The 27,730-nt window shown below is 41.3% G+C and overlaps 2 protein-coding genes across 15 annotated transcripts in view; one reads left to right on the forward strand and one right to left on the reverse strand.

Moving 5' to 3' along the window:
• DCAF17 (DDB1 and CUL4 associated factor 17) overlaps window positions 1-27,730 on the reverse strand; it is a 78,822-nt gene that overhangs the window by 46,741 nt on the left and 4,351 nt on the right. The window contains exons 2-4 of one of the 7 annotated variants that reach the window (XM_058441223.1): window positions 23,509-23,658; window positions 19,470-19,533; window positions 3,992-4,095 (exon numbers count right to left, since the gene is read on the reverse strand). In XM_058441223.1, coding sequence (XP_058297206.1) covers window positions 3,992-4,095; window positions 19,470-19,475 — 110 coding nt within the window. In that variant the 5' untranslated portion in view covers window positions 19,476-19,533; window positions 23,509-23,658. Of the gene's footprint in view, window positions 1-3,991; window positions 4,096-4,197; window positions 5,061-5,199; window positions 5,232-19,469; window positions 19,534-23,508; window positions 23,676-27,730 lie in introns of those variants that run through there. The other 6 variants (XM_058441227.1, XM_032755403.2, XM_032755407.2 and 3 more) reach the window with 6 other exon arrangements.
• The window catches only part of METTL8 (methyltransferase 8, tRNA N3-cytidine), a 120,568-nt gene continuing 97,270 nt past the window's right edge, over window positions 4,433-27,730 (forward strand). For 6 of the 8 annotated variants that reach the window (XR_009214261.1, XM_058441258.1, XM_058441251.1 and 3 more), the window contains exon 1: window positions 4,498-4,531. The gene's annotated coding sequence lies outside the window, so the exon portion shown is untranslated. Of the gene's footprint in view, window positions 4,532-5,091; window positions 5,303-27,730 lie in introns of those variants that run through there. The other 2 variants (XM_032755411.2, XM_032755410.2) reach the window with 2 other exon arrangements.

Below are 27,730 nucleotides of genomic sequence, written 5' to 3' on the forward strand. Positions count from 1 at the left end.
TTTAGTCCAGGAGTTTGGGGTTACAGTGAGCTATGATTGTGCCACTGCACTCCAGCCTGGGAGACACAGCCAGACCCTGACTTTGGGGGAAAAAAAAAAAGGCACAGATAGATTAAAAGTAAAGGAATGGCAAAAGATACAATGTGCAGACACTAAACAAAAGAAAGCCGGAGTAGCTATACTAATTTCAGACAAAGTCGAATTTGGCAAGGAAAATTACCAGGGATTAAGTGGGCATAAGATAATGAAAAAGGTGTCAATTCTCCAAAAAGGCATAACAATCTTTAATATGCATCAAAACAATCTTTCATATGTATACAATCTTTAATATGTATCAAAATTCAACGTGGCAAACACGGATAGAAATGCAAGGAGAATTAGATAAATCCACTCACTATTATAGAGATTTCAACACCCATCAGTAATTAACACATCCAGCTGGCAGAAAGTTAATAATTATGCATATACTTAAACTGAAAGGTACCATCAGTCAACTGGATCAAACAGAATATCTCATCCAACGACAGCAGAATACACATTCTTCTCAAGCTTACACGAAACGTTCACCAAGGTAGACCACATTCTGAGCCATAAAAGAGACCTTAACAAATTTAAAAGACTAGAACTAATATAAAGTATGCTCTTGGGTCATAGTGGTATTAAACCACAAATCAGTAAAACAATGATAACTGGAAAATCCCAATATATTTGGAGAGTGAACAACACACATCTAAATAACACATGGGTCAAAGAAGTCTCAGGAGAAATTTAAAAATATTTTGAACTAAATGAAAATGCATATACAACATATCAACATTTGTGGGATGCAACAAAAACAATGCTTAGAGGAAAAGGTATAGCAGTAAGTGCATATGCAGAAAAGAAGACTTCGAATCAGTAATCTAAGTTTCCACCTTAGGAAACTAGTAAAAGAGCAAATTAAATCCAAAGTAAGCAAAGAAATAACAAAAATTAGCTCAGAAAGTAGTAAAATTGAAAACCAAAAATCAATAGGGAAAATCAACAAAACCAAAAGCTGTTTTTTTGAAAAGGTCAACAAAATTGATTACTAATATGAGAAATTAAAGAGTGGCTATCACTACCGATCTCATGGACGTTAAAACAATAATAAAGAAATACTGTGAATAAGTCTAGGCTCACAAGTTTGGATAATTTAGATGAATTCCTTGAAAGACACAATCTATCAAAATTTACCCAAGGAGAATTAGATAACTTGAATAAGTCTGTATCTATTAAAGAAATGTAATCAATAATGAACAACCTACCAAAACAGAAAGTGCCAAGCCCAGATGCTTTCAATAGTTAATTCCACCAAGCACTTAAAAGAAGAAATAACACAGCAGCAGAGATCAAGACAATGTGGTATTGACATAAGGACAGACATACAGATCAGTAGAACAGACTTGAACGTCCAGAAATAAATCCAAAAGTATCTATGGTCAATTGATTTTTGACAAGGGTGGCAAGGCCTCGCAATGAAGAAAGAAAAGTCTTTCTAATAAATGGTGCTAGGACAAATGTATAGCCGCATGTTAAAAAAAAAAATGGAGTTGGATACCTACCTTATATCCTATACTAAAATTAACTCAAAGTGGATCAACCACCTAAATATGAGCTAAAACTATAAACCCTCTAGAAAAAAACCTAGGAGCAAATCTTCATGACCTCAAATTTTGCAATGGATTCTTAGACATGACACCAAAAGCATGAGTAATGAAAAAAATTTAGATAAATTGGACTTCGTCAAAATTAACCTCTCTGTGGCTGGACGCAGTGGCTCATGCCTATAATCCCAGCACTTTGGGAGGCCGAGGCGACCGGATCACCTGAGGCTGGGAGTTTGAGACCAGCCTGACCAACATGGAGAAACCCCATCTCTACCAAAAATACAAAATTAGCCAGGCGTGGTGGCGCATGCCTGTAGTCCCAGCTATTCGGGAGGCTGAGGCAGGAGAATCACCTGAACCCAGGAGGTGGAGACTGCAGTGAGCTGAGATCACACCACTGCACTCCAGCCTGGGCAACAAGGGTAAAACTCTGTCTCAAAAAAAAAAAAAAAAAAATTAACCTCTCTGTTTCAAACAATAACATCAGGAAAGTAAAAAGACAATCTACACAATGGGAGAAAGTATTTGTAAATCATATATCTGATAAGGGACTTGTATCTAAAATATGTAAGGATTTTTGTAAAAAAAAAAAAAATTTACAAATGGGCAAAATATCTAACCAAACATTTCTCCAAAGAATAACATACAAATGGCCAATATGCACAAGAAAAGATGCCTGACATCACTAGTCATCAGGAAAATGGAATCAAAACCACAGTGAGATGCTGTGAGTCACACATCAAGTGTTGATAAGAATGTGGAAAAATCAGAACTCTCATATACTGCTTATGGGAAAGGAACATAAAATGGTACTACCACTTTAGAAAAGTGTATGGTAGTTCTTCTAACTATTAAACGCAGTTACAATATAATCTTATGACCTACCAATTCCATTCCTAGGTATAATCCAGGAGAATTGAAAATAAATGCCCACATAAAAACTTACATGGAAATGTTTATAACAGCATTATTTATAATAGCTAAAAGGTAGAAACACCAATGTCTAACAACTGATAAATGCATAAGTAAAATGTGGTAATTGATACAATGCAATATTATTCAACTTTATAAAGGAATTCTGATGCATGTGACAACATGGATGAATCCTGAAAACACGCAAAGTGAAAAAGCCAGTCACAAAAGACCACATGTTATACCATTCCATTTATATGAAAAGTCCAGAATAGGTGAATCTACAGACAGAAAACAGACTAGTGGTTGCTTAGGGCTGAGGGTAATGGTGGTACTGAGATGACTGCTGAAAGGTACATGGTTCTATTTTGAGGTGATGAAAATGCTCTAAAATTAACTGTGGTAGTGATTACATGTATCTGTGAATGTATTAAATATTATTGAAATGTACACTTTAAATGGCTAAATATATGGTATGTGAATTATATCCTAATAAAGCCTATAAAAAATGCCCATTTTTTTAAAAATGCAAACTGATGTATGTTTAGAATATGCTTTAAAAGAGGTAATGCAGGCCGGGCGCGGTGGCTCACGCTTGTAAATCCCAGCACTTTGGGAGGCTGAGGCGGGCAGATCACGAGGTCAGGAGATGGAGACCACGGTGAAACCCCGTCTCTACTAAAAATACAAAAAATCAGCCGGGCGTGGTGGCGGGCGCCTGTAGTCCCAGCTACTCGGAGAGGCTGAGGCAGGAGAATGGCGTGAACCCGGGAGGTGGAGCTTGCAGTGAGCTGAGATTGCGCCACTGCACTCCAGCCTGGGCGACAGAGCCAGACTCCGTCTCAAATAAATAAATAAATAAATAAATAAATAAATAAATAAAGAGGTAATGCAAAAGGAAAAGTGGGTTAGATAAAGCAAATGTGGCAAATCTTGATAGTTTCTGAATCTTGGTAATGAGTATATGGGGATGCATTGTGGCTTTCCTTCCCCCCTCATGTTGGACAGTTGTGGATGAGGTTGACTGTTAAACATTTTGGATCTCTAAATACTAGGCTTTTGTTTGAAAAAAATTCTCTAAAAAAAAAAAAAGGGCAAGTACTTCCAAAACACAATCCATCAATTCTCCAAAGCAGCATCTAATTATTTGGTTGGCAACTGGATTTCTTGACTGTGGTTTAAGTAGATTAAATACTAAACAGTACTCTGAACAATCTGTGGTTTTGCCTGCACTATAGTTTTGCTTTAAGTTGGTATTTACAAAAATGACACCTGCAACTTTAGATTTAACAAGATTTTAAAATTACATGCATTTCTTACTGCCTAGTCTTATTTTGGATCCCTTTTTTCATTGTTTCACTAGGCACTAATGTAGGCATGTGGTTCTACACAAATTACAGTTAAGATCAACAGTGAGGTGAATTAAAGCAAAATTATCAATACAAAATTACCTGCTGACGCAGCGCCGATAATTGTCAAAATATATTCTTCCTCTCTCATAGGCTATAGGTGACCTGGAATGAGTTGTCCAAACATTCTTAAATTTAGTACTTTCCTAAAAGACATAAAGAATTTCCGTTCAGGAAAGAACTCTTAGGCTTCCACTGTGCACCAATTTTAAGTTGGATTTTAAATTTTCAAAGCAACATAATTTCACCTATATTATTTAAAAACTTTTTGTATCCTTCCTCCAGTCTGCCCTCATGTTTTGGCTTAATGAGATGACCAACTTTTAGAATAATTGTTTCCAGGTAAGACATAAGAAGCGTAAAACTAAAAGCATCTGGTGGCCCTATTACCACCTGTTGACTAATCTCCTAGATTCCGGGCTCGTATCCTCCTCCCCATCACATGTGACCCTATAAAGGAAGGCCCTAGCGCGTTAAAACCACATCCCCGCAGGAGGCTCGGCCGCCAGGCGCCCGCGGCCCTCCGTCCCGCCCCGGCCGGCGGGCGGTCACCTGGCACACCAGCGCCCGCAGGATGTCCAGGTTGGTCCTCTGCACCACGCCTGCGTCGCGCGAGAAGCAGCCCAGCGCCCGGCGACTCAGCCGGCGGCACACGTTGGGCTTCCGGGTCGGGCCCATGGAGGCGCGGGCCTGGCCTTGGGTAGGCTGGGCCGCTGAGTGGCGCGCCCTACACTCCCGTGCTGGGCAGCCGCCGCTGCCTCCGAATTTCGAGGCCCAGACTTTCCCGGCGGGGCCCAGGAAAAGCTGACACGGGGAGGCGGGCAGGGAGCACCCGACGGCGGGGCGAGGGAAAGCAGAGCCGCTTGCACCGCCAGAGCGCGGAGAGAAGGGAAGAAGCACTCCCTTTTCGATCTGCCCCTCCCAGGCTTTCTGGCCGCTGACAGTGCGACGCTCCGGTACCGCGCGGCCGGCCGGAGCCGCTCTCTCACCGGGAAATGTAGTTCTCTGTGCCTCGTGAGGCAGCCCGGCTTCTCCCAGGAACTACAATTCCCGTCAGGCGGCACGGAGCCAGGGCTTGCCCGGCCCCGCCTCGGCCCGCGGAGGCTGCGCTGTCTCGCCGGCGCGCCTCTCTGTGCTGCGAGTGGCGAGCTGGGCAGAGCCCTGGGGGCGCGGTGCTGCCGCCTCCGGGTCTCCGCTCCGTGTGTGCGCCCTGCACTTACGGATCCCTCCCTCACTGCCCCGGTACTCACAAGCTTCTCGGCCCCTGACCTTCGCCCTGGGAGGTTCTGGCCAGGTGCCGGGAGGGGCGCTGTGTCGAGGGCGAGCCCTCCAAAGCAGCGTCCCGTGCTAAAGGTACGCCCCGCGGCTTTCTCTTCAGCCGCACGTTGGCTGAGGGGGACGGTAAACTGTGCTTTGTATTAGGAAGATGCTGGCTTCCCATTCACTCTTAGTTTCACCCTCCAAACTGGGATTGAGTTACTCTTTCCCGGAGGCCCGTCCTTGGGTGGCCTGCGGGGGTATTGGCTGGTTTTGCGATAATTGCTTCATTTTCTTTCCTCTCGCGTCCATTCTTTTTTTCTTTTTTTCTTTTTTTTTTTTTTGAGACAGGGTCTCGCTCTGTCGCCCAGGCTGGAGTGCAGTGGCTCAATCTCGGCTCACTGCAAGCTCCACCTCCTGGGTTCACACCATTCTCCTGCCTCCGCCTCTCCCAGTAGCTGGGACTACAGGCGCCCGCCACCACGCCCGGCTAATTTTTTGTATTTTTAGTAGAGACGGGGTTTCACTGTGGTCTCGATCTCCTGACCTCGTGATCCGCCCGCCTCGGCCTCCCAAAGTGCTGGGATTACAAGCGTGAGCCACCGCGCCCGGCCTCTTTTTTTCTTTATAGGGAATAAAATATGAAATGCTTACGTTCTTTCTGGACGGCCTAAGATATTCCTCGTCGATGTCTCTAAGTAAAATATATACTTTGTTAACTAGCCCTGCCTGTATGTTCAAAGTTCCCAGCACACTAAACTTTCAGCAAGCATGCACCACATGTGTCCCACCGCCTTGCTCTAAGTGCCTTAAGGGTGGGGCCACTGTATCTCCCACGTGGACTTGGGCATGCTACCTCTTGTTCACAGGTGCTCAAAGAAAGCCAGCGATCGCACCTGACTGGCAGAGCAAAAAGTACAGTACAGCAGGTCCTCGAATCGCATTTTTTCGTTCAGTGTCATTTTGTATAACTTGATGAGAAAAAATAATAATTTCCTACCGGGGCTACTGTTTGTGTGGACCTTGCCCCTTCTCCCCACGTCTGCATGGGTTTTCACCAGGCACCCCAGGGTACTGCCTCCCACATCTCAGTGCAGGCTAGGTGAGTTGGCCTTGTCTGTGTTTCCTGTCTGAGTGTGAGTGCTCCCTGCGATGGAATGTCGTCGTGTCCAAGGGTTGGTTCCCACCTTGCACCCTGAGCTGAGGGGATAGGCTTCAGCCACCCTCGACCCTGAACTGGAATAATTAGGTAAATAACTATCTTACTTGTTTTTATTAATCTTCCTTAAATGTATGTATAGTTCCCATTTATTTCAGTGTTTAATATTAGAAGTGTTTTGGTTTGTATTTAGGAGTTTGGTGAAGTTTTTGTGACCAGAAATATCTTATAGGAACTTAACTTTTGTTTACATCAATTGGCCTATGATAAAAATGGTTTTGTTGTATGTCATTTTGCTTACAGTCAGTTTCCAAAAATCTGTTGATGACATTAGGTGAGTACTTACAGTACTGGGTGAGTGTGTTGGGTCACAGTTTAAGTTTAGTAAAAATCGGCCATATCTCTTTTTAACCCTGCTGAATTTCCTTCAGGGCTCGAGCTTTTGCTGATTTTTCATGACTTATTTACAGCATACGGTAGAGTGCTTTGTATATTTTTAGAGAGTGCTACAATAGTTAATTTGGTAATTCATGAATGCAGCTGTCACTGAGAAAACTGGAACCCAGAAAAGATAACTGGGTTTTCTTTGGCTTAAATGAAATTCAAATCATTTCTGAATTGAATTCATCAACTCTCTCATTTCTCCTTCCTCTTTGCCCCCACTTGTTTGTCTTCTTTCCTGTGGCCTTTATTTCACCACCAAGTCATCACCAAGGGAGAGTCATCCTGGATGCCTTGTTGTTCCTCGCCCCCAACCAAGTCCTTTAGATTGTTTATCCATCTCATCTTCATTTCACCTAAGTAATTTAGGGCCTCACCATTTTTTATCACATTATTAAATAGCCTCCTAATTTCTGCCTTACTTGTGACACAGGATTTTTTTTTTTTTTTTTTTTGACGTTGCTTTGCTACTGGAGACCTCCGCAGCCGGAGACCTACCCGGGCCTTGCTCGGGCTGGGCTTGCCACAGGAGGTGCCCTGCACAACTGGCCCACTGGGCCACTCCTGGCTTGCACGCAGGTGTGGATCCTGTGGCCACCTGACTGTGGGCTCAGCTCCTGGCAGGAGAGGGTGTCTGAGCTGGCAAGTGCAGCGTTGTGTGGTATCCAGCTGGTTGCTCCAAGTGCCGGCACAGGAGCTGGCTCCGTGCACCGCTTGCGGCTGGACCAGGCATGTCACAAGTGACTCCCACAGTGGACTCTGGAGTCCAGACTAGGGGAAGGTGGTGGTAACCAAATGAGTCAGGCAACCCAGAAGCCCCAGAGGTGGGTGTTAAAGTGTGCTAACAGCTCTTTTAGACCTTCCATCTGCAGCCTGACGAACAGGGGCATGTTAACAGCCCTATCAGTCCTGTTACCCCACTCCGGCCCATGGCTCTGGGGCTGGCCTGGCCCCCCGCCCTGCTTCTTGTTGCATAGAGTGGCTACCAGGCGCTGCTGGTAGGGCAGAGAGCTACCGTGTTACTGTCTTCTTCCTACCCATGTTTGGTGTCATCCTGAGCTCTTGTCCTGTGTCCAAGAATGAGATTACACTAACAATCGGAGAGTGAGGAGGACAGAGAAGAGTTTTATTGAGCAACAAAACAGCTCTTGATGCAGGATTTTTGCTCTTAGCTCAGCTAGGTCTGAGTTTTTGTCTCACAATAAGGAAGAATTAGGTGTGTGGACCCCAGAGAGTGAGTGGAGTAGAATTTATTTAGTGAAAGGAAAGCTCTCAGTAAAGAAAGGGGTCCTGAAAGCAGGTTGCTGGTTGCCCCCTTTACAGTTGAATACCTGGGCTTAAGGTGCAAATTTCTGGAGGCTCCACCCCATCCTTCCAGTGTGCTTGTGGGCCCTTAGTCTGAGCTACTCCATATTGGTTATTTCCCTTACTGCACATGTGTTAGGGAATGGAATTTTCTATTGTGGGCATGTTTAGGCAAGCCCCCTGTGCAAATTCCCTTATCTGCACAAAACATCTGGTGTAAGCACTTTTAGGGCAGGTCGTAGGTTCTTCAGGGACCCTTCCCTTACTGTCTGCCTAAAGCAGGCTGGCTAACTCCTTTTATTCTCAGCCAAGGGGGGACACAAGGGTGGTCCCCCACCCAAAGTAGGGTGGCCTCTCTTCCGGCATGTCTGGGTCCAGGGCTTTTATGGGCTCAGAATGGGGAAGTGCATGCTGATTGGTTTGTGAGTAGGCAAAAAAGGCTAAAACAAAGGCACCACTCAAAGGTGGGCACAACAGTGTGAAAAAACAAATTAGAGAAGGGTGGGTATATGTCAAATAGGTGAAGGGGTGGGGATCAATCAGAGGAAAGTGTGCCAAATGGGAAGAGAGGTTCTCAATCTGGTCCATAGATTTATCCAGGACATGTAGCTAGACTTTAAACTGCCTTCAGCTTGAAGATCAGGTTTCACTGGGGAGCCACCCTCATCTGCCTAGGATTTGTCTGCCTCCTGCTGCTATCACTTGGGTACTTTTAATTCCAGCCTTCTCCCATACTGCTGCCAGAGTGATTTTCCTAAAGCACAAGCTGTCACTTGCCTGTTGCATTCTTTCAGTGGCTCTGAACACCCATGGCAGAATTTCTTATTTATTTATTTATTTATTTTTATTATACTGTAAGTTCTGGGGTACATGTGTAGAATGTGTTTTGTTACATAGGTATACATGTGCCATGGTGATTTGCCACACCCATCAACCCGTCACCTACATTAGGTATTTCTCCTGATGCTATCCCTCCCTTAGCCCCTAGACAGGCTCCCTTTTTTTTTTGCTTTTTGTTTTTGAAATGGAATCTTGCTCTGTCGCCCAGGCTGGAGTGCAGTGGGGCGATCTCGGCTCACTGCAGCCTCCACCTCCTAGGTTCAAGTGATTCTCCTGCCTCAGCCTCCTCAGTTGCCAGGATTACAGGTGCACACCACCACCCCTGGCTAATTTTAATATTTTTAGTAGAGACGGGGTTTTGCCATGTTGGCTAGGCTGGTTGTGAACTCCTGACCTCAGATGATCCGCCCACCTTGGCCTCCCAAAGTGCTGGGATTATCAGCATGAGCTACCGCTCCCGGCCCATAGCAGAATTTCTTTTTTTTTTTTTTCTTTTTGAGACGGAGTTTTTTTGCTCTTGTTGCCCAGGCTGGAGTGCAATGGTGTGATCTCAGCTCACTGCAACCTGTGCTTCCTGGGTTCAAGTGATTCTCCTGTCTCAGCCTCCCGAGTAGCTGGGATTACAGGTGTATGCCACCACACACGGCTAATTTTTGTATTTTTAGTAGAGATGGGGTTTCATCATATTGGTCAGGCTGGTCTCAAACTCCTGACCTCAGGTGGTCCACCCGCCTCTGCCTCCCAAAGTGCTGGGATTACAGGCGTGAGCCACCACGCCTGGCTGAGCAGTATTTCTTATACCCAAATAAGATACCCAGGATCCTCCATTGTTAACTTAAAACCCTTTTTGTATGTCACATATATGCAAAGATAAAACTAGGTATAAACTCCTCATGTTGTCTCTTTCTTGTTTTTTGTCTTTTTAATTTTTTTCTGTGTGTGTGTTGTATCTTTTATACACTGATAACACCCAAACATCTACAAGTTAAATGAAACAAAGCTATAAAACCAATAAATTCAAATGATTGTGAGCAATGAGACTTTAGCTGGACCTAAAAAGCTCTAATCATGAATGTCCTCTGTGGCATACCTTCCTTACAGAAAGGTCTGTCCATTTTGCCCTTGTGTTGAGAGATTACTTGATGCCTTCACCTCTTTTCTTTATTTAAATCACCACAGAACCTTCCTTTGTTCAATATGTAATGGCTTCATTTGTCCTTCACTTGACAAACAACATCATTTACATACAGTAGTCTCCATTTCATTCTCATTAACATGTACCAATGACAAACAGCACCACTTGTTTAGCAATACACTCCTAAACACACGTGTGAATTCAAATCTTGTGACAGCACTCAATTAAAAACTGCTCATTCAGATGATCCAGAGTGTCCTTTTGTTAATATTCTTTTTTTAAAAAGATTTTTATCAAATTGAAAATGAAAGATTTCTCCTACAGAAATCTCATAGCCTTGAAGATATGTGTACAAAATCCCTAGGGGTTCACCTAAGGTACCTTATAGTACAAAATCTGAATCTCTTTGGGTAGAATACCAGGCACTTCATTATCTTTCCACATTTTCATTATCTTGCCCACATTTTCAGCCTCATCTCTTTGGCCATCCCTCATGTTTGCTTTTGTGGTTCTGATATGTTTGCTGACTTTCTCAAGCCAATGTGCCTTTATATTTGAGATGTTCTTTATCTGAAGCTTCCTTTCCTCTCCTCTTATCAGTTGATCTCAAGACTCATCCCAGGTATCACAGCTCCACTGAGACCCTTCCCCTAACTCCTCCAGCTTGGTTAGTAGCCTTTTCTGTGCTTCCATGTTACTGTGTACATTGTTGTGGCACTATATTAGAATTGTCATTTGTCTGTCTTCCCAACTAACCTGGGCAGAAACTGAATAGTAATAAAATTCTCCCTGCTTTACACTACCTAAAATGTGGTTAATGCATATGTATGTTGAATAAATGAATGGGCTATAAAAAAACAATATGTTTGTATAGAATCTATTAGCAGCAGCTAAGTACTTTTTTTTTTTTTTTTTAACTTTATTTTATTTGCTTGAGAAGAAATCTCAAAGGCTGGTGCTGAACTCCTGGGCTCAAGCGATCATCCCGTCTCAGCCTCCTGAGTAGCTGGGATGTATAGTGGGATTACAGGCATATACCACAATACTTGGCAATAGCAGCTACTTTTAGCTTAGATGCAGATTTAGTCTCCACTTATTCTTTAAATCAGTAGGAAGTCAGAATATTAATAACGTTCACAAAAACTTAAATCCTTAAGACTTCTACCTATAAAGTAGATATTTTCCATTTGTTGAAGGTAAAATGGCATAAATAGATACAGTTTTATGATTGGAAAATGATTTCTCTTAGTTTTGGGCATAGAGCAAATATTAGTTCTTCTTTTTTTTCTATTCTTTGTCTGTGTTATGTTTACAGAATACTTAACCATCCTAGCCATGATATTTTAAAGACAAGAAAGAAGAAATATTAATTCAAAAGTTAATAAAATGCTTTTTGTTCATATACTTTGTTTAAAGAAACATAGTATAACTGAATAAATGTATAAAATACTCAGGTTATTAAACTTGAATATTTATTCAGAGACAAATTTTAACCAAGCTATAGGAAGTCATTTATCCAACATGTTTTTGTTTTTCATCCATAATGTGCAGGGGAAAATTTTGGCATAGGGTGTAGCAGTAAACAGGATAGACAGGGTCCCTACAGGTGGGAGGAGATAGACAATAAATAGATAGATGAAAAAATAAGATTTCCAGGTAGCAATAAGTGCTGTGAAGAAAATAAAACAGGGTGATGTGCTGGAGGGTGGCTTTAGCCAGAGTGGTCAGGGAAGGCCTCTCTAAAGAGAATACATGTAAGCTGAGCCCTAAATGATGAGGAGGAGCTGATCTGCAACAGTCCAGAGTAGTAGTCCAGGCAAAGGGATGCTTGAGTTCAGGATTCCTAAGGCTTATAATAAGAAGTCAAAAACTCTCAGAAGGCCAGTGTGGCTCTTTAGCGTGCAGGAGGGAGGTAAACTTGGAGCAGTCGGATGGGACCAAGACATGTTAAGCTTTGTAGGCAATGGTAAGGAATTTTGGATTTTATTCTGTTATGATAGAAGGCTTTGAAGAGGGGAGTGATATGATCTATTTTGTGTTATAAAAAGGTCATTATGGCTGTAGAGTGGAAAATACATTGTGGAAGGCAAGAATAATTGTAAGGAGACAGGTGGCTATTGCATTCGTCCAGGTAAGAGATTATAGTGTTTTGAACTAGAGTGGTAACAGGAGAGATGGAAAGAAGTGAAGAAGATTCAAGATATATTTGGGAAGTAGAGTTGACAGGACTTCTGATATAGTGGATATTAAGGATGAGGAAAAGAAAAGAATCAAGTGAAATCCTAATAAAACAGAACCACAATAAATATTCCCAAACTCCTCAAAACAAATTGGAAACATGATGTGATGCCAAAGAAACAATGCCTGGATTTTATTAAAGGTGCACATCAGCATTATGCATTAGTGCTAAGGAATGTTAGGATTTGTTATGTGGCTAGGGCATGTGGGAAAAGTGAATAAAATCAGATCCCAGAAGTAGGTAGGGATCAGACCATGTGGAACTGTGGAAATGTGATGGAAAACCATTGGAGTGATCTGACATTCTTCTTAAACAGATACTTGGCTGCAGCATCAAGAACAAGAGTGAAATGTAAGAGACCACTTAGCAGGTGATTGTAGTAGTCCAGGTGCAAGTTACTTTTGGAAAATTATTTTGAAGTTATCGAAACTTTTGACCACAAGTTTGGTTCTTATATTTTCTTTCCTCTCTATATTTTAATGATGCGTGTCTGAACACACGGTATATTAATGCATATACGAAGTTTTCAGAAAGATTTAGGTTTAAAGGATTGATAGTAAAGCTTGCAGACTCACCCTCTTATTTTAAACAATATTTATTCAAAAGTATCAATCCTTTTATGCTATGTTACAGATGACATAGCATAATATACAAATAACAATTATAAAATGAACACCCATATACTTAGCATCAACTTAAAAATAAACAGAATATTACCTAAAACTGACATTTCTTATGTGCCCTGCTGGTTCCGAGATCCCTCTTTCCTCTTTAGGTAAATAAAAAATTGTTTTAAATGTTTTTGAACATCATTCATATTATATATGTGTACTCTTCTATAGCTTGTCTATATTTTTCTCAACATTACATTTTACGATGTACCTGTAATTCATTCATGTTTACTACTGTGTAGTATTTCCTTGTATAAATTTATTACAATTAATTTATCCCCTTTCTACTAGCTAGGCTTTTTGTTTCTTTCAGGTTTTTTGTTTTGTTTTTGTATTTTTTGAAATGGAGTCTTACTCTGTTGCCCAGGCTGGAGTGCAGTGGCACAATCTCAGCTCACTGCAACCTCCGCCTCCTGGGTTCAAGCGATTCTCCTGCCTCAGCCTCCTGAGTAGCCGGGATTACAGGCACCCGCCACCATGCCCGGCTAATTTTTGTATTTTTAGTAGAGATGAGGTTTCACTATGTTGGCTAGGCTGGTCTCGAACACCTGACTGACTTCATGATCCACCTGCGTCAGCCTTCCAAAGTGCTGGGATTACAGGCGTGAGCCACTGCACCTGGCCCCTTTCGGGTTTTTTATTTCTAGGAAAGTGCTGTTATAGACATTCTTATCCCTGTCTCCTGGCACACATTTTAAAGAATGCGTTAGTTTTCTTTTGCTGTATAACAAATTACCACAGTTTTAGTAGCTTAAATTAACACCCATTCATTACCTCAAAGTCCTGTAGAAGTCCTAAAACAGCATAACCTAATTGTCTGCTCAGGATCTCACCAGGCTGAAATTATGGTGTCAGCCTGGGCTGTGGTCTCATCTGTGACTCACAGTCCTGTTCTACCCTCACTGGATATTGACACAGTTCCATTCCTAGCAGCTGTAGGACTGAAGCCCTTAGCTCTGAGACGTTGCCCACTGTTCCCTGCCTCATGGCCCTTTTCACAACCTGGCAGTCTGCTTCTTCAAGGCAAATAGGAGACTGTCTCTCTGACCTCTTCTGCTAAGATGAGGTCTTACATAAAAGTAACCTATGAAGGAGATGACTGTCCATCATTTTCACAGGTCCCATCCACACTGGTGGACTGTGCAGAGGATGAGGGGGTGAGAATCTTGGGGACTGTGTTATAATTCTGCTGCCACAAAGAGTTGCTCCAGAGTATATACCTAGGTACTTAATTACTGAATTATATGGTATGTGCATTGTATTAGTCCGTTCTCACACTGCTAATAAAGGCATACCTGAGACTGGGTAATTTATAAAGGGAAGAGGTTTAATTGACTCACACTTCCTCATGGCTGGAGAGGCCTCAGGAAACTTACAGTCCTGGCAGAAGGAGAAGCAAACACATCCTTCTTCACATGGCAGCAGCAAGGAGAAGTGCAGAGCAAAGTGGAGGAAAAGCCCCTTATAAAACCATCAGATCTCATGAGAACACAGTATCATGAGAACAGCATGAGGGTAACCACCCCCATGATTCAATTACCTCCCACTGGCTCCCTCCCACAACATGTAGAGATTATGGGAACTACAATTCAGTATGAGATTTGGGTAGGGACACAGCCAAACCATATAATTCTGCCCCTGGCCCCTCCCAGAGCTCATGTCCTCACATTTCAGAACACAATCATGTCCTTTCAACTGTCCCCCAAAGTCTTATTCCAGCATTAACTCAAAAATCTAAGTCCAAAGTCTCATCTGAGACAAGGCAAGTCCCTTCTGCCTATGAGCCTGTAAAATCAAAAGCAAGTTATTTATTTCCTAGATACAATGGGGGTACAGGCATTGGGTAAATACACCCATTCCAAGTGGGAGAAATTGGCCAAAACAAAGGGGCTACAGGCCCTATGCAAGTCCGAAATCCAATAGAGCAGTTATTAAACCTTAAAGTTCCAAAATGATCTCCTTTGACTCCATGTCTCATATCCAGGGCATGCTGATACAAGAGGTGGGCTCCTATGGCCTTGGGCAGCTCCACACCTGTGGCTTTGCAGGGTACAGCCCCTGTCCTGGTTGCTTTCATGGGCTGGTGTTGAGTGTCTGAGGCTTTTCCAGGCACACGGAGGCCCTCTTCTCACATCTCCACTAGGCAGTGTCCCAGTAGGGACTCTGTGTGGGGGCTCCAATCCCACATTTCCCTTTCACATTGCCATAGCAGAGGTTCTCCATGAGGGCTCCACCCATGCAGCAAACTTCTGCTTGCACATCCAGGCATTTCTATACATCTTCTGAAATCTAGGCAGAGGTTCCCCAAACTCAATTCTTGACTTCTGTGCACCCACAGGCCCAATACCATGTGGAAGCTGCCAAGGCTGGGGCTTGCCCCCTCTGAATTCATGGCCTGCGCTGTACCTTGGCCCCTTTTAGCCACAGCTGGAGCAGCTGGGGTGCAGGGCACCAAGTCCTGAGGCTGCACACAGTAGGAGGGCCCTGCACCCAGCCCAGGAAACCACTTTTCCCTCCTAGGCCTCTGGGTCTGTGATAGGAGGGGCTGCCTCAAAGTTCTCTGACATGCCTTGGAGACATTTTCCCTATTGTCTTGGTGATTAGCATTTGGCTCCTTGTTACTTATGCAAATTTCTGCAGCTGGCTTGAATTTCTCCCCAGAACATGGGTTTTTCATTCCTACTGCATTATCAGGCTGCACATTTTTCAAACTTTTATTCTCTGCTTCCTCTTGAGCACTTTGATGCTTAGAAATTTCTTTCTCTAGATACCCTAAATCATCGCACTCAACTTCAAAGTTCCACAGATCTCTAAGGCAGGGACAAAATGCCTCCAGTATCTTTGCATATCAAGAACGACTTTTAGTCCAGTTCCCAACAAGTTCCTCATCTCCATCTGAGATGACCTCAGGTGGGGGGCTCTATTGTCCATATCACTATCAATATTTTGGTCAAAACCATTTAACAGATCTCTAGGAAGTTCCAAACTTTCCCACATCTTCCTGTCTTCTGAGCCCTCCAAGTCTCTAGGAAGTTCCAAACTTTCCCACATCTTCCTGTCTTCTGAGCCTTCCAAGTCTCTAGGAAGTTCCAAACTTTCTCACATTTTCCTGTCTTTTGAGCCCTCCAAACAGTTCCAACCTCTGCCTGTTACACAGTTCCAAAGTTGCTTCCACGTTTTTGGGTATCTTTATAGCAGCACCCCATTCCTGGTACCAATTTACTATATTAGTCTGTTCCCACGCTACTAATAAAGACATACCTGAGACTGGGTAATTTATAAAGTGAAGAGGTTTAATTGTCTCACAGTTCCACATGGCTCAAGAGGCTTCAGGAAACTTACAATCATGGCAGAAGGGGAAGCAAACACATCCTTCTTCACATGGCAGCAGCAAGGAGAAGTGCAGAGTGAAGCAGGGGAGAAGCCCCTTATAAACCCTCAGATCTCATGAGAACTCACTATCATGAGATCAGCATGAGGATAACCACCCCCCATAATTCAATTACCTCCCACTGGGTCCCTCCCATGACATGTGGAGATTATGGGAACTACAATTCAAGATGTGATTGGTTGAGGACACAACCAAACCATATCATGCACCTTCAGCTTTTTTAGATGATACCATGTTGACTCTATATGTCGTTATAGTAATTTATATTTATATCCTATTGGCTGACTTCCCATTACTTTACATCCTTGCCTGCATTTGTATTGTCAGACTTAAGTTTTTGCCAATGTAGTGAATATAAGACTCTATTATATTATGATTTTTATGCATTTTCCATATTATAAATACAGTTTAGCATCTATTTTTAATGTCACTAGGCATTCCTGTTTTCATTCTTGTGCAAAGCCTGATCATGACTTTTGCCCATTTCCTTTTTTTTTTTTTTTTTTTTTTTTTTTTTTTTTTTTTTTTTTTTTTTGAGACGGAGTCTTGCTCTGTCCCCCAGGCTGGAGTGCGGTGGTGTGATCTCGGCTCACTGCAAGCTCCGCCTCCCGGGTTCATGCCATTCTCCTGCCTCAGCCTCCCGAGTAGCTGGGACTACAGGTGCCCGCCAACACACCCGGCTAATTTTTTGTATTTTTAGTAGAGACGGGGTTTCACTGTGTTAGCCAGGATGGTCTTGATCTCCTGACCTCGTGATCCCCCCGCCTTGGCCTCCCAAAGTGCTGGGATTACAGGCTTGAGCCACCGTGCCCGGCCTGACTTTTGCCCATTTTCTGTTAGATTGTGTGTCTTTTTCTTCTTGAGTTTAGAATGTTTCTGCATGTTTCTCCATAACGATCCTTCATCATAATATGTGTTACAAATGTCTTCTCCCAATTTGTGGCTTATTTGATACTATATAAAAAAAAGAAGCTCACATTAAATATGGTAAAAGTAATCAGTATTTCCTTTTATGGTTATAATTTGACTCGTTTAAGAATTGCTTAACTTGAGATCATAAAGATATCCTCTTATTCTTTTTCTAGGTTTTAAAGTTTTAACTTTCCCACTTAAGTCTTCAGTCAGCGATGAAATTGATTTGAGGGTATGGTATAAATTAGAGATCCTTTCATTATTATTATTTTTCATATATGAATAATCACTTGTTCCAGACCCACTTATTGAATAGTCCCTTCATTTCTTCACAGATCCGCGGTGCTAGTTCTGTTGTAGATCAAGTTACCTATCTGGTCAAGTCTATTTCTATGCTCTGTTTTCTGTTCCATTATCTTATTTTTCTGTCCCCAGGGTGATAAGTGACCACTTATTCACTGCAGTTTTATCATAAGGCTTGAGAGCTGGTAGGGGAAGTGTTCCATCTTACTCCTCTTCTTTAGGAGTGTCTTATTTCTTTTTTGTCATTGACACTTTCATATACCTTTTAAAATCAGCTTGGGCTTCCCAAAAACCTTATTGAAATTTTGATTGGGATGGCATTAAATCTGTATATCAGTTTGAAGAGAACTGACATCTTTACCATATCAAATAATCCTGTCTACGAAGACTATAGAGTCTTTCCTCAGTATACTAGGGAGATTGGTTCCAGGATGCCCGCATATACCAAAATCCACACATCCTCAAGTCTTTCAATTGACCCTGTGGAACCCAAGTATATGAAAAGTTGGCCCTCCTTATATGCAGATTTCACATCCCCCAAATACTGTATTTTCAATCTGAGTTTGGTTAAAAAAATCCTCATATAAGTGGACCCATGAAGTTTAAACCCGTTGTATTCAACAGTCACTATGTAGCTGTCCATTTATTTAGTTAGATCTTCATTAGTGGCTCAGTGAAGTTTTATAATTTTTTCTTTAAAGGAGTTGCATAGTTTACAACTTCCTAAGTATATTATATTTTTGGTCATTGTTATAAATGATGCGTGTGTGCGCGTGTATGTGTGTGTGTATGTATGAATGTGTGTATGTATTTTTTTTTAGAAGTAGGGTCTCACTGTGCTGCCCAGGCTGGAGTGCAGTGGCTATTCACATGTGTGATCATCGTGCATTACAGCCTCAAACTCCTAGGCTCAAGTCATCTTCCTGCCTCAGCCTCCTGAGTAGCTGGGACTACAAGTGGTGCCACTGTGCCTTGCTAAATAGTATATTTTAAAATTAGGTTTTCTAACTATATGTTGGCCAGTATATGAAAATATAATTGTCTATTTGTATATTGATCTTTTATTTGGCAATCTTGCCAAACTTTCCATTTAATAGTAATAATTGTCATTTGTAGGGTTTAGGGGATTTTTTCTGTGTAGATAATCATATCCTTAGGAAATTGTGACAGTTTGTTACTTCCTCCTCCACCTTTTACTTTTTATTTCTCTTTCCTTTCTTAATGTCCTGGCCAAGGCCTCCATTGCAGTGTTGAGTAGAACCATTGATAATGGACATCCTTGTCTTATTCATGTCTATAAAGGGAATACTTCTAATATTTCACCATTAAGGATGACATTGTAAGTTTTTGGCAGCTACCCTTTATCAAGTTAATGAAATTGTCTTCCATTTCACAGTCACTAAAAGTTTTGATTTTTAATCATGAGTGAATGTTGAATTTTATCAAGATGCCTTTTCTGTATCTGCTGAGGTCATTATACGATTTTTTATTTTAATCTGGTAATGTGGCAAATTACATTGATACACCTTCTATTGTTAAACCAAACTTGGGTTTATTTAGATCAATTTTTATGACACATTTTGTTTTTTATACATTGTAGGCTCTGGGTGGCTGCTAACCTCAGTGCTCATTCAGCTCTGGACTTTTGCTAGCTTTTGGTCTCTGAGGATTTCTCTTTCTTGCTGGCTCAGGGGTATGTTTAACAAGATTTCTTTTTAAAACATATTAATCCAGCCATTTAGGGGTGGTTGATAGCAGCAAGGATTTTGGAGTATCAAGTTCACCTAATTTGCAGAACTAAAATTCCACTTTGTTATACTTTTAGTTTAAAAGCTTCTTTTAATATATGCTTTCAATAATCACTTACCACCATGTCTGCCTCTTCTTCTTTTTCTTCTTCTTGTCTCTCTGCATAACCATGCCACTCTCTACTGAAAAGACAAAAGAATAGTCTAGCGGGAAGAGCATCATACCAGGAGTCAAAAGCTACAAGTTCTAGTGCCAGCACCATCACTCCCTGAGATCTTGACCAAGCTGCTTTCTTTTGTTGTTTATTTAATAAAATTTTTATATTTTTTGTAGAGACAGGGTTTCACCACATTGCCCAGGCTGGTCTTGAACTCCAGAGCTCAAGTGATCTGCCCACCTTGGCCTCCCAAAGTGTTGAGATTACAGGTGTGAGCCACCGTGCCCAGCCAACACTTTCTTTCTCTAAGTTTTACTCAGTCATCTGCTTGGTGGAAACACTCAGGATTGAAGTGAGATCACGTATTTATAAATGTGAACATGTTATAAGGGGAAAGGATGAGAAGCAATGATATACAGTACATTCTCTGTTTAGAAAATGTAACAGAAACAGGGAGTTTGGGGAAGGGAGAGGTTTAAATCAGTCACATGGAATTTTTTTAGAGTGGTGGAACTATTTTGTCTGAGACTATAATGGTGGGTACATGACACCATGCATGTGTTATATACAGCACAGAGTGGAATTTAACATTCAAACTTTTTAATATCAGGAGTGTGGGGATTCCAGGATGGAATGCAGAGTGACAAAATAATCTAACTGTATTACAAATATATGCAATAACCTCACTGAAAGAGGTCAGAGAAAAGGTGTTGACCTGAGTAACTTTGGAAATGAGACTGTAAGAATAAAGGCAATGGGAACTGTACATAAGCACTATACTGCAGTTGATAAAGTTTCCTGTGGCAGTATGGGGTAATAATTCTGAAACCACTATACAAGTGTACTAGAATCGAACAATTAATAACTGGATGGTGATGATAAGAACCAGGTTTCTTACTGTTGGAGTAGAAGGCTATAGACAAGAAAGAAGGGAAGGCTGGAGTGATCTGTGTGGTAATGGATTAGAGGTGGAGCTATTAGTATGAACTCTAGTTTAATATAGATACAGATGAATGCATATAGAAACACATTATATATATAGATATATGTATATACTTGGTTTATTATGCACACCTATATTTCCTTGCTTTGTCCCTTGAGAGGACTGAGAAGCAAGGACAATCTAGTAGCAAGGAACACACCTGGTGCCCAGACCATTCTCTAATAAAAGGAACAAAGATTCTTTGGAGAAATGGCTGTTTCTAGGACTAGATCAAGGAATCCACAAAATGAGTGCCAGAAAGTAAGGAAGTGCTAAAAACAAAAACACAGCAATGGAACTATGTCAAAAGGAATATAGGAGCCAACTGAAAGAGGATTTTTTTTTTTTTTTTGAGACAGGGTCTCACTCTGTCACGCTGCGTGACTATACTCATACTGGAGTATAGTCACCCAGGCTGGAGTATGGTGGCATGATCTCGGCTCACTGCAGCCTCCACCTCCCGGGGTCAAGCAGTCTTCCCACCTCAGCCTCCCAAGTAGCTGGGGCCACAGGCACATGCTACTGTGCCTGGCTAATTTTTTGTATTTTTGGTAGAGATGGAGTTTCGCCATGTTGCCCAGACTGGTCTTGAACTCCTGAGCTTAGGTGATCCTCCAGCTTCAGCCTCCCAAAGTGTTGGGATTATAGGCATAAGCCACCATTCCTGGCCTGAAAGAGCTCTTAACGGCCAAAGCTCAAAATAATTTGAGCTGCAAAATAACTAAGTATTTAGTTATAACATGAAATATAACATAAATATCCCTGGTCTGTACTGATATAAATAAAGGATTGAATAAATAAATGAATGGGAGAGAAGAGACAAATCGTCTGTGCAAAAGAATTCCAAATATTTTGTGTAGATATTCTGCCCTTAAGGAGGTAGAGCCTAACTGCCCACTTCTTAAATGTGGGCTCTGCATAGTGATTTCCTTCCAAAGAGTACACTATGTAAAAGGGGTGTATATCTTAACAGTGGGGAGAAACCTGTTAAACCCTGACCAATATACCTCAAAACTGTCAAGGTCTTCATAAACAAGGAAAATCTGAGATACTGTCAGAATAAATAGGAGCCTAAGAAGACATGATGACATGGCCGGGTATGGTGGCTCACACCTGTGATCCCAGCACTTTGGGAGGCTGACGTGGGCGGATCATGAGGTCAGGAGATTGAGACCATCCTGGCTAACATGGTGAAACCCCGTCTCTACTAAAAATACAAAAAGTTAGCAGGGTGTAGTGGCGGGCGCCTGTAGTCCCAGCTACTCGGGAGGCTGAGGCAGGAGAAAGGTGTGAACCCAGGAGGCGGAGCTTGCAGTGAGCCGAGATTGTGGCACTGCACTCCAGCCTGGACGACAGAGTGAGACTCTGTCTCAAAAAAAAAAAAAAAAAAAGACATGATGACATGATCTCATGTAATAAAGGATCCCGGAACAGAAAAAGGACATTAGGTAAAAATTAAGGAAATTGAATAAAGTATGGACTTAAGTTTATAATAATATATTACTATTGAGTTGTTAATTATAATAAATATACCATAATAATGTAAGATTTAATAGTGGGGGAACTATATCAGATATGTGGAAACTCTCTGTACTATCTGTAACATTTTTGTAAATCTGAAATTAAAAGTTTAAAAATGCAACAGGAATATGGTAGACACCACTATATAGGGATAGCACAACTTAGTGATTAAGAAGATGAACTCATGTACCAGCCTGCCTGGGTTCAGATCTCACTGCTTACTATCTGTAACCCTGGTTACCTTAAGTAACTAGAACTACTTAACTTCTCTGTGCTTCAATTTCTTTATCTGTTAGTGAAGATTCTTGGGAGGACTAAATGAATTTGTGTGTGTGTGCATGTGTATGACTTGGAGTAGTGCCTAGCACAAAGCAAACCTTATATAATTGTTTGAATCTATTTATTATTACTACATTTGTTCTTTAGTTTTGGGGATTATGGCTAAATTTCACTGCATCTCTCTTCTTCAGCATACTGATTTTTAGCTTGGCACTCCAACAAAACAGTATCCATAATACTTTGTTCTCATGGGGAAAATCATCGAGATTATAACGATTCAAGGGAAAGCAGGACCAGAACTTGACAATCCCCAACCCAGTTTCATGCTTCATATATAGCATTGACTTAGTGAAAGCTACAAAGCCTGACAGGATCTACTTTTTATGGGCATAGACATGCCACACATAGAAATTCTAAGTTAACTTTATTTGGTTTTCAGTAGATTTCTTACTAAGATATCCACTTCCCTTGTTCAGCTGATGTTCTTTTTGGGAAAAGCACTGCCTGCAATACAAACCCCTCAGATGTAGGGTTCAGCATCTAAAATTTAGATGACATTTGAAGCAAAAGTGGGATGTATTATGGAAACATGTATTTCCGGTCTTTTACCTCTCTGCTAAAATCCATGCCAACTCTTTAGAAAACTTCTGATGGATCAGCAGCTCGGATGGAATAGCGTACTAAGTAGAACATAGAATTTGGAGTCAGGAGCCTGCTCGGAGAGTGGGCTCTTGTGGCTGTGTGACCAAGTGCTCGAGCCTCAGCTCGTGCATCTGTACAACAGCGATAACAGAAATGCTTTTCCCAACCTTGTCCCTCACTTACAGGATAGTTGAAGATCAGGTGTGAAAATGAATGTGAGAGCTTTTGTAAGTTATAAAATCTGTACAAATATGATCTGTTAGAGTAGTTCTCAGATTTTCAACCAGAGTAAATGCTAATGGAGCTTTATAGCCATATTAAGTGTTGCAGCCATCTGGACACCTTTAATTATTAAGTAATAAGGTGAAATTGTTGAACTTAAAATGCTCTTGATGGAAAATTTTCTCACAGCACTTTAGTTTTTAGGATGTTTCTCTTTGGCATAAAAGGAAGGCATTGTTTTAGTCTGGAATTGTCTGTTCGAGGTGGCAGTTTGAGGAAATGGTTCCCAAAGTCTTCACTGAAATTAGCTGGAGAATACAAAGGTGAATCCCTGTGATATGGGAAGCTACCTACCTCCTTTGGACACAGATCCTCTTGTCCTGGTGTAGAGATGACCAGCAGAGGGTGCACGAGCTTTCCTAGGAGCTGACTCCAGCTTCAGCAGCAAGGCTGGGCAGACCTGACTGGTACCATCTGTGTTTGCTGTCTGATGATTAACAAGTACTATAAATGAAACGATCCTGGCGCGTCAGAAACACAGTCACCAAATGGAAAGAGAGAGCAGCCATAATGTCAAACAACAGTGTAGCAAGTGCCTGCCATAGTTGATGAATAGGAAGTTTCTAGATAACTGGAATTCAGCATTCTAGCATGGGCTGTTTGTTTCCCACATTCTCCTGTTACCCTTTTCCTTTTCTAATAATTTCTTTCTACTTCCTGGTTCTTTGCTCCACCTTAATCAGCATCCATAATCATCAGCCTTACCCAGTCTGACAATTAGGGGTCTTTTAAGCAACCCTTCTCTGGACATTTACCCTTGGGTATTTGGGTCCAGAATCCAGCATTCTAGTGTTGCTGTCACCTACTGCCTATTATACCATCTTTTATTCCCTAGAGTGGATCCTATACTCATAAGTATTATATAGAATTTGTATATTTAGTGATTTTAAAATATTTTTATATTTTCTAATTATAAAGGTAATTTGGGTTTACATAGAAAAAAGAATATTTTAAGCCAGGCGTGGTAGCTAATGCCTGTAATCCTAGCACTTCGGGAGGCCAAGGCGGGTGGATCACAAGGTCAGGAGTTCAAGACCAGCCTGGCCAACATGGTGAAACCCCATCTGTACTAAAAATAACAAAAATTAGCTGGGCATGGTGGTAGGGGCCTATAATCCCAGCTACTTGGGAGGCTGAGGCAGAGAATTGCTTGAACCCGGGTGGCGGAGGTTGCAGTGAGCCAAGATCGCGTCACTGCACTCCAGCCTGGGCAACAGAGTGAGACTTTGTCAAAAAAAAAAAAAAAAAAAAAGAGAAGATTTTGAGATATATTAAGAAGAAAATGCAAGGAAGATCTGTGAGCCTTTCAATCAGTGACAACTGCTATAAATTCTACTAGACTTTCCCTATGCATATGCATGTTTCTTGGTATATAGACATTAATTTTTTAAGATGAGACCATACTATAAATACTATTTTGTACCTGACTTTTTTTTTCTACCTAATAAATCATGGATATCTTTTCAGACCGTGTTAGTTCGTTTTCATGCTGCTGATAAAGACATGCCCGAGACTGGGTAATTTATAAGGAAAAAGAGGTTTAATGGACTCACAGTTTCATGTGGCTGGGGAGGCCTCACAATCATGGCAGAAGGCAAAAGGCACAGCTTACATGGCAGCAGGCAAGAAAGAGAATGAGAGCCAAGTGAAAGGGGTTTCCCCTTATAAAACCATCAGATCTCGTGAGACTTATTCACTACCATGAGAACAGTATGGGAGAAACTGCCCCCATGATTCATTTATCTCCCACCAGATCCCTCCCACAACATGTGGGAATTATGAGAGCTACAATTAAAGATAAGATTTGGGTGGAGACACAGCCAAACCATATCACATACCAATAAATTTAGGGTTTTAGCAACCTTTTTTTTTTTTTTTAGAAACAGAGCCTCACTCTGTCACCTAGGCTGAAGTGCAGTGGTGCAATTATGGCTCACTGCAGTTTCAGCCTCCCAGATTCCAGTCATCCTCCTGCCTCAGCCTCCCAAGAAGCTGGGACCACAGGTACATACCACCATGCCCAGCTAATTTTTTAATTTTTTGTAGAGATGGGGGTCTCACTGTGTTTCCCAGGCTGGTCTTTAACTCCTGGCCTCAAATGATCTGCCTGTCTTGGCCTCCCAAAGTGCTGGGATTACAGGTGTGAGCCACTGGGGCCAGCCTTTAGCAAGATTTTTTTTTTTTTTTTTTTTTTTTTGAGACGGAGTTTCACTCTTGTTGCCCAGGCTGGAGTACAGTGGTACGATCTCAGCTCACCGCATCCTCCGCCTCCCGGATTCAAGTGATTCTCCTGCCTCAGCCTCTTGAGTAGCTGGGATTACAGGCATGCACCACCACACCCAGCTAATTTCGTATTATTTTTAGTAGAGATGGAGTTTCTCCGTGTTGGTCAGGCTGGTCTCAAACTCCCAACCTCAGGTGATCCGCCCGCCTTGCCCTCTCAAAGGGCTGGAATTACAGGGATGAGCCGCTGTGCCTGGCTTTAGCAACATTTTTAAGCAGCTACATAATTTTCCTTTCTATGTATGTATAATAATTTAGTCAGTCTTCTAAAAATTAATATTTGTATTGTAGTTTTTCAGTATAATATACAAATAATGCTATGACAAATCTTTAATATATTCTTCTGATTATATCCATAGAATATATTTTTAGAAATGAAATTTTCTGTCTAATTTTTTCTTTAAAATTTTCATATGTATTACCAAAGCCCCCTCAGGAAAGGTCTCTCAGTTCAGTGCCCCCTCAGTTTGTGAGAATGCCTGTTCCTGCACACCATTTATCACAGTGTTTTTACCTTCGCCAAAATGACAGAAGATTATTTTACTGTTTTCTGTGTGATGGGCTTTCCGCTATCCATATCACCCAGAAAATTAATCTAAGGCAATGAGTCTCCAGCTTTTTGGTCTCAGGACCTCTTGACACTGAAAACTTATAAAGGCTCCAAAGAACATTTGTTTATGTGGCTTGTAGCTATGCATATTTACTACATTTGAAACGTAACCTAAGAAAAAATTGTTTAAATATTTATTAAATCTTTTTTATCACAACACCTATAAAAACTGCATTATTAAGTGATTTAAAAATAAGGCTAATAAACCCATTGCATATTAGTATGGCATATTTTTATAAAAAATATTTTCCAAAAGAAAAATATTAGAAGAGTGGCATTGTTTTATGTGACTGGATTCTTATATCTGTTTCTGCATTAAGTCTGTTGTGATATGTTGTTCTGGTTGATTATGTGAAGAAATCTGATCTCAGACAGATATACTTTGTAAGTGGTTAGAAAGGGGGAGGAGTGCTTTGTCTCTCCAGATGAGTATGGGTATTCTACTTTGATACTACACCAAATCCCAGTAAGTGGTAGTATCTTAAAGGTTAATTGCAATATTACAATTTGAAGCCTTGTCAGTGAATTTTTCATATTCTGCTACATTAAAATCCATTCGTCTGTCTTGTATTATACTTTGACTGGATCTTTAGCCCATGCGTGATTTTGTATCATCATATGTTGGTCATCTGGAAAATATTGGCTCATTGAGTTGTATAGGTCTTCCACATGTTGACACATTTCCTTTCATAGTACCAAAAATATCTTATTCTCATCAGAACAGTGTTTAAGAATTAGAAAGCTGTTAGGCTCATAGTAGTGGACACAGGTTTTCCAGAATTCTAATTTTTGCTTAGAAGCTTAAATTTTATCAAAGGCAACAAATGGTGTCAGTTGTTTTCTTGACAGTCTTACTTCATTTATTTTTGAGAAAATACCAAAGTTAAAATGATGCTCTGCGAAAACAATTTTTATTGCTTCATCAAGGAAATGCTTACGTGAAACTGCCTTTTTTTTTTTCCTTCGGTGAGTCCATAGTTGGTGAAGAAGACAGTGATCTTCTGTACAGTTTGATGCCACTGTTTTGATTCAGGCAAAGGTGCTAATGCTTTTATCCACATTGCCTGTGCACCATCGGGGCAAATGGCACTACAGTTTTTTTTTTTTTTTTTTTTAAGGCAAATAATATGTTGATATTATCATGAAAATAATTCTAGCCTTTTGAAGACTGCCTAAAAGGGGGTAGGGGTCACCAGGAATTCGTGGACCATACTCTGAGAACTTCTAGCTTAAGGTTCTCTTACCAGACAAGAGATTGATTTGGAAATAGTTTGTGACCAAATTCTGGCCAGTGAAATCTGAGAGCAAGTCTGGCTGGGAAGTTGTGGATAAGTTTCCCCCTCCCTAAAAAGAGACACAAGAAAGAGATGGTCCTTTTCTTTTGCTGGATGTTGCCATGTCTGTGTGATGCTTGGGACTGCTGCCGCCATTTTGTAATTGACAAACGGACTTAGCCTTAGGATGAAGGTGATGCTGCGGAGAGCAAGATGGAGAAATGGCAGGAACCTGGATCCTCAATGACATTGTAGAATAGCAGATGAAACCTTACCTGGAACTTGCCCAACCTTTGGGCTTCCAGTTATGACAGATATTATTTCCTTATCATTTAAGCCACTTTGAGTA

This window comes from Hylobates moloch, unplaced genomic scaffold (genome assembly GCF_009828535.3).
Source record: "Hylobates moloch isolate HMO894 unplaced genomic scaffold, HMol_V3 SCAFFOLD_1, whole genome shotgun sequence".
NCBI classification, from domain to species: domain Eukaryota; kingdom Metazoa; phylum Chordata; class Mammalia; order Primates; family Hylobatidae; genus Hylobates; species Hylobates moloch.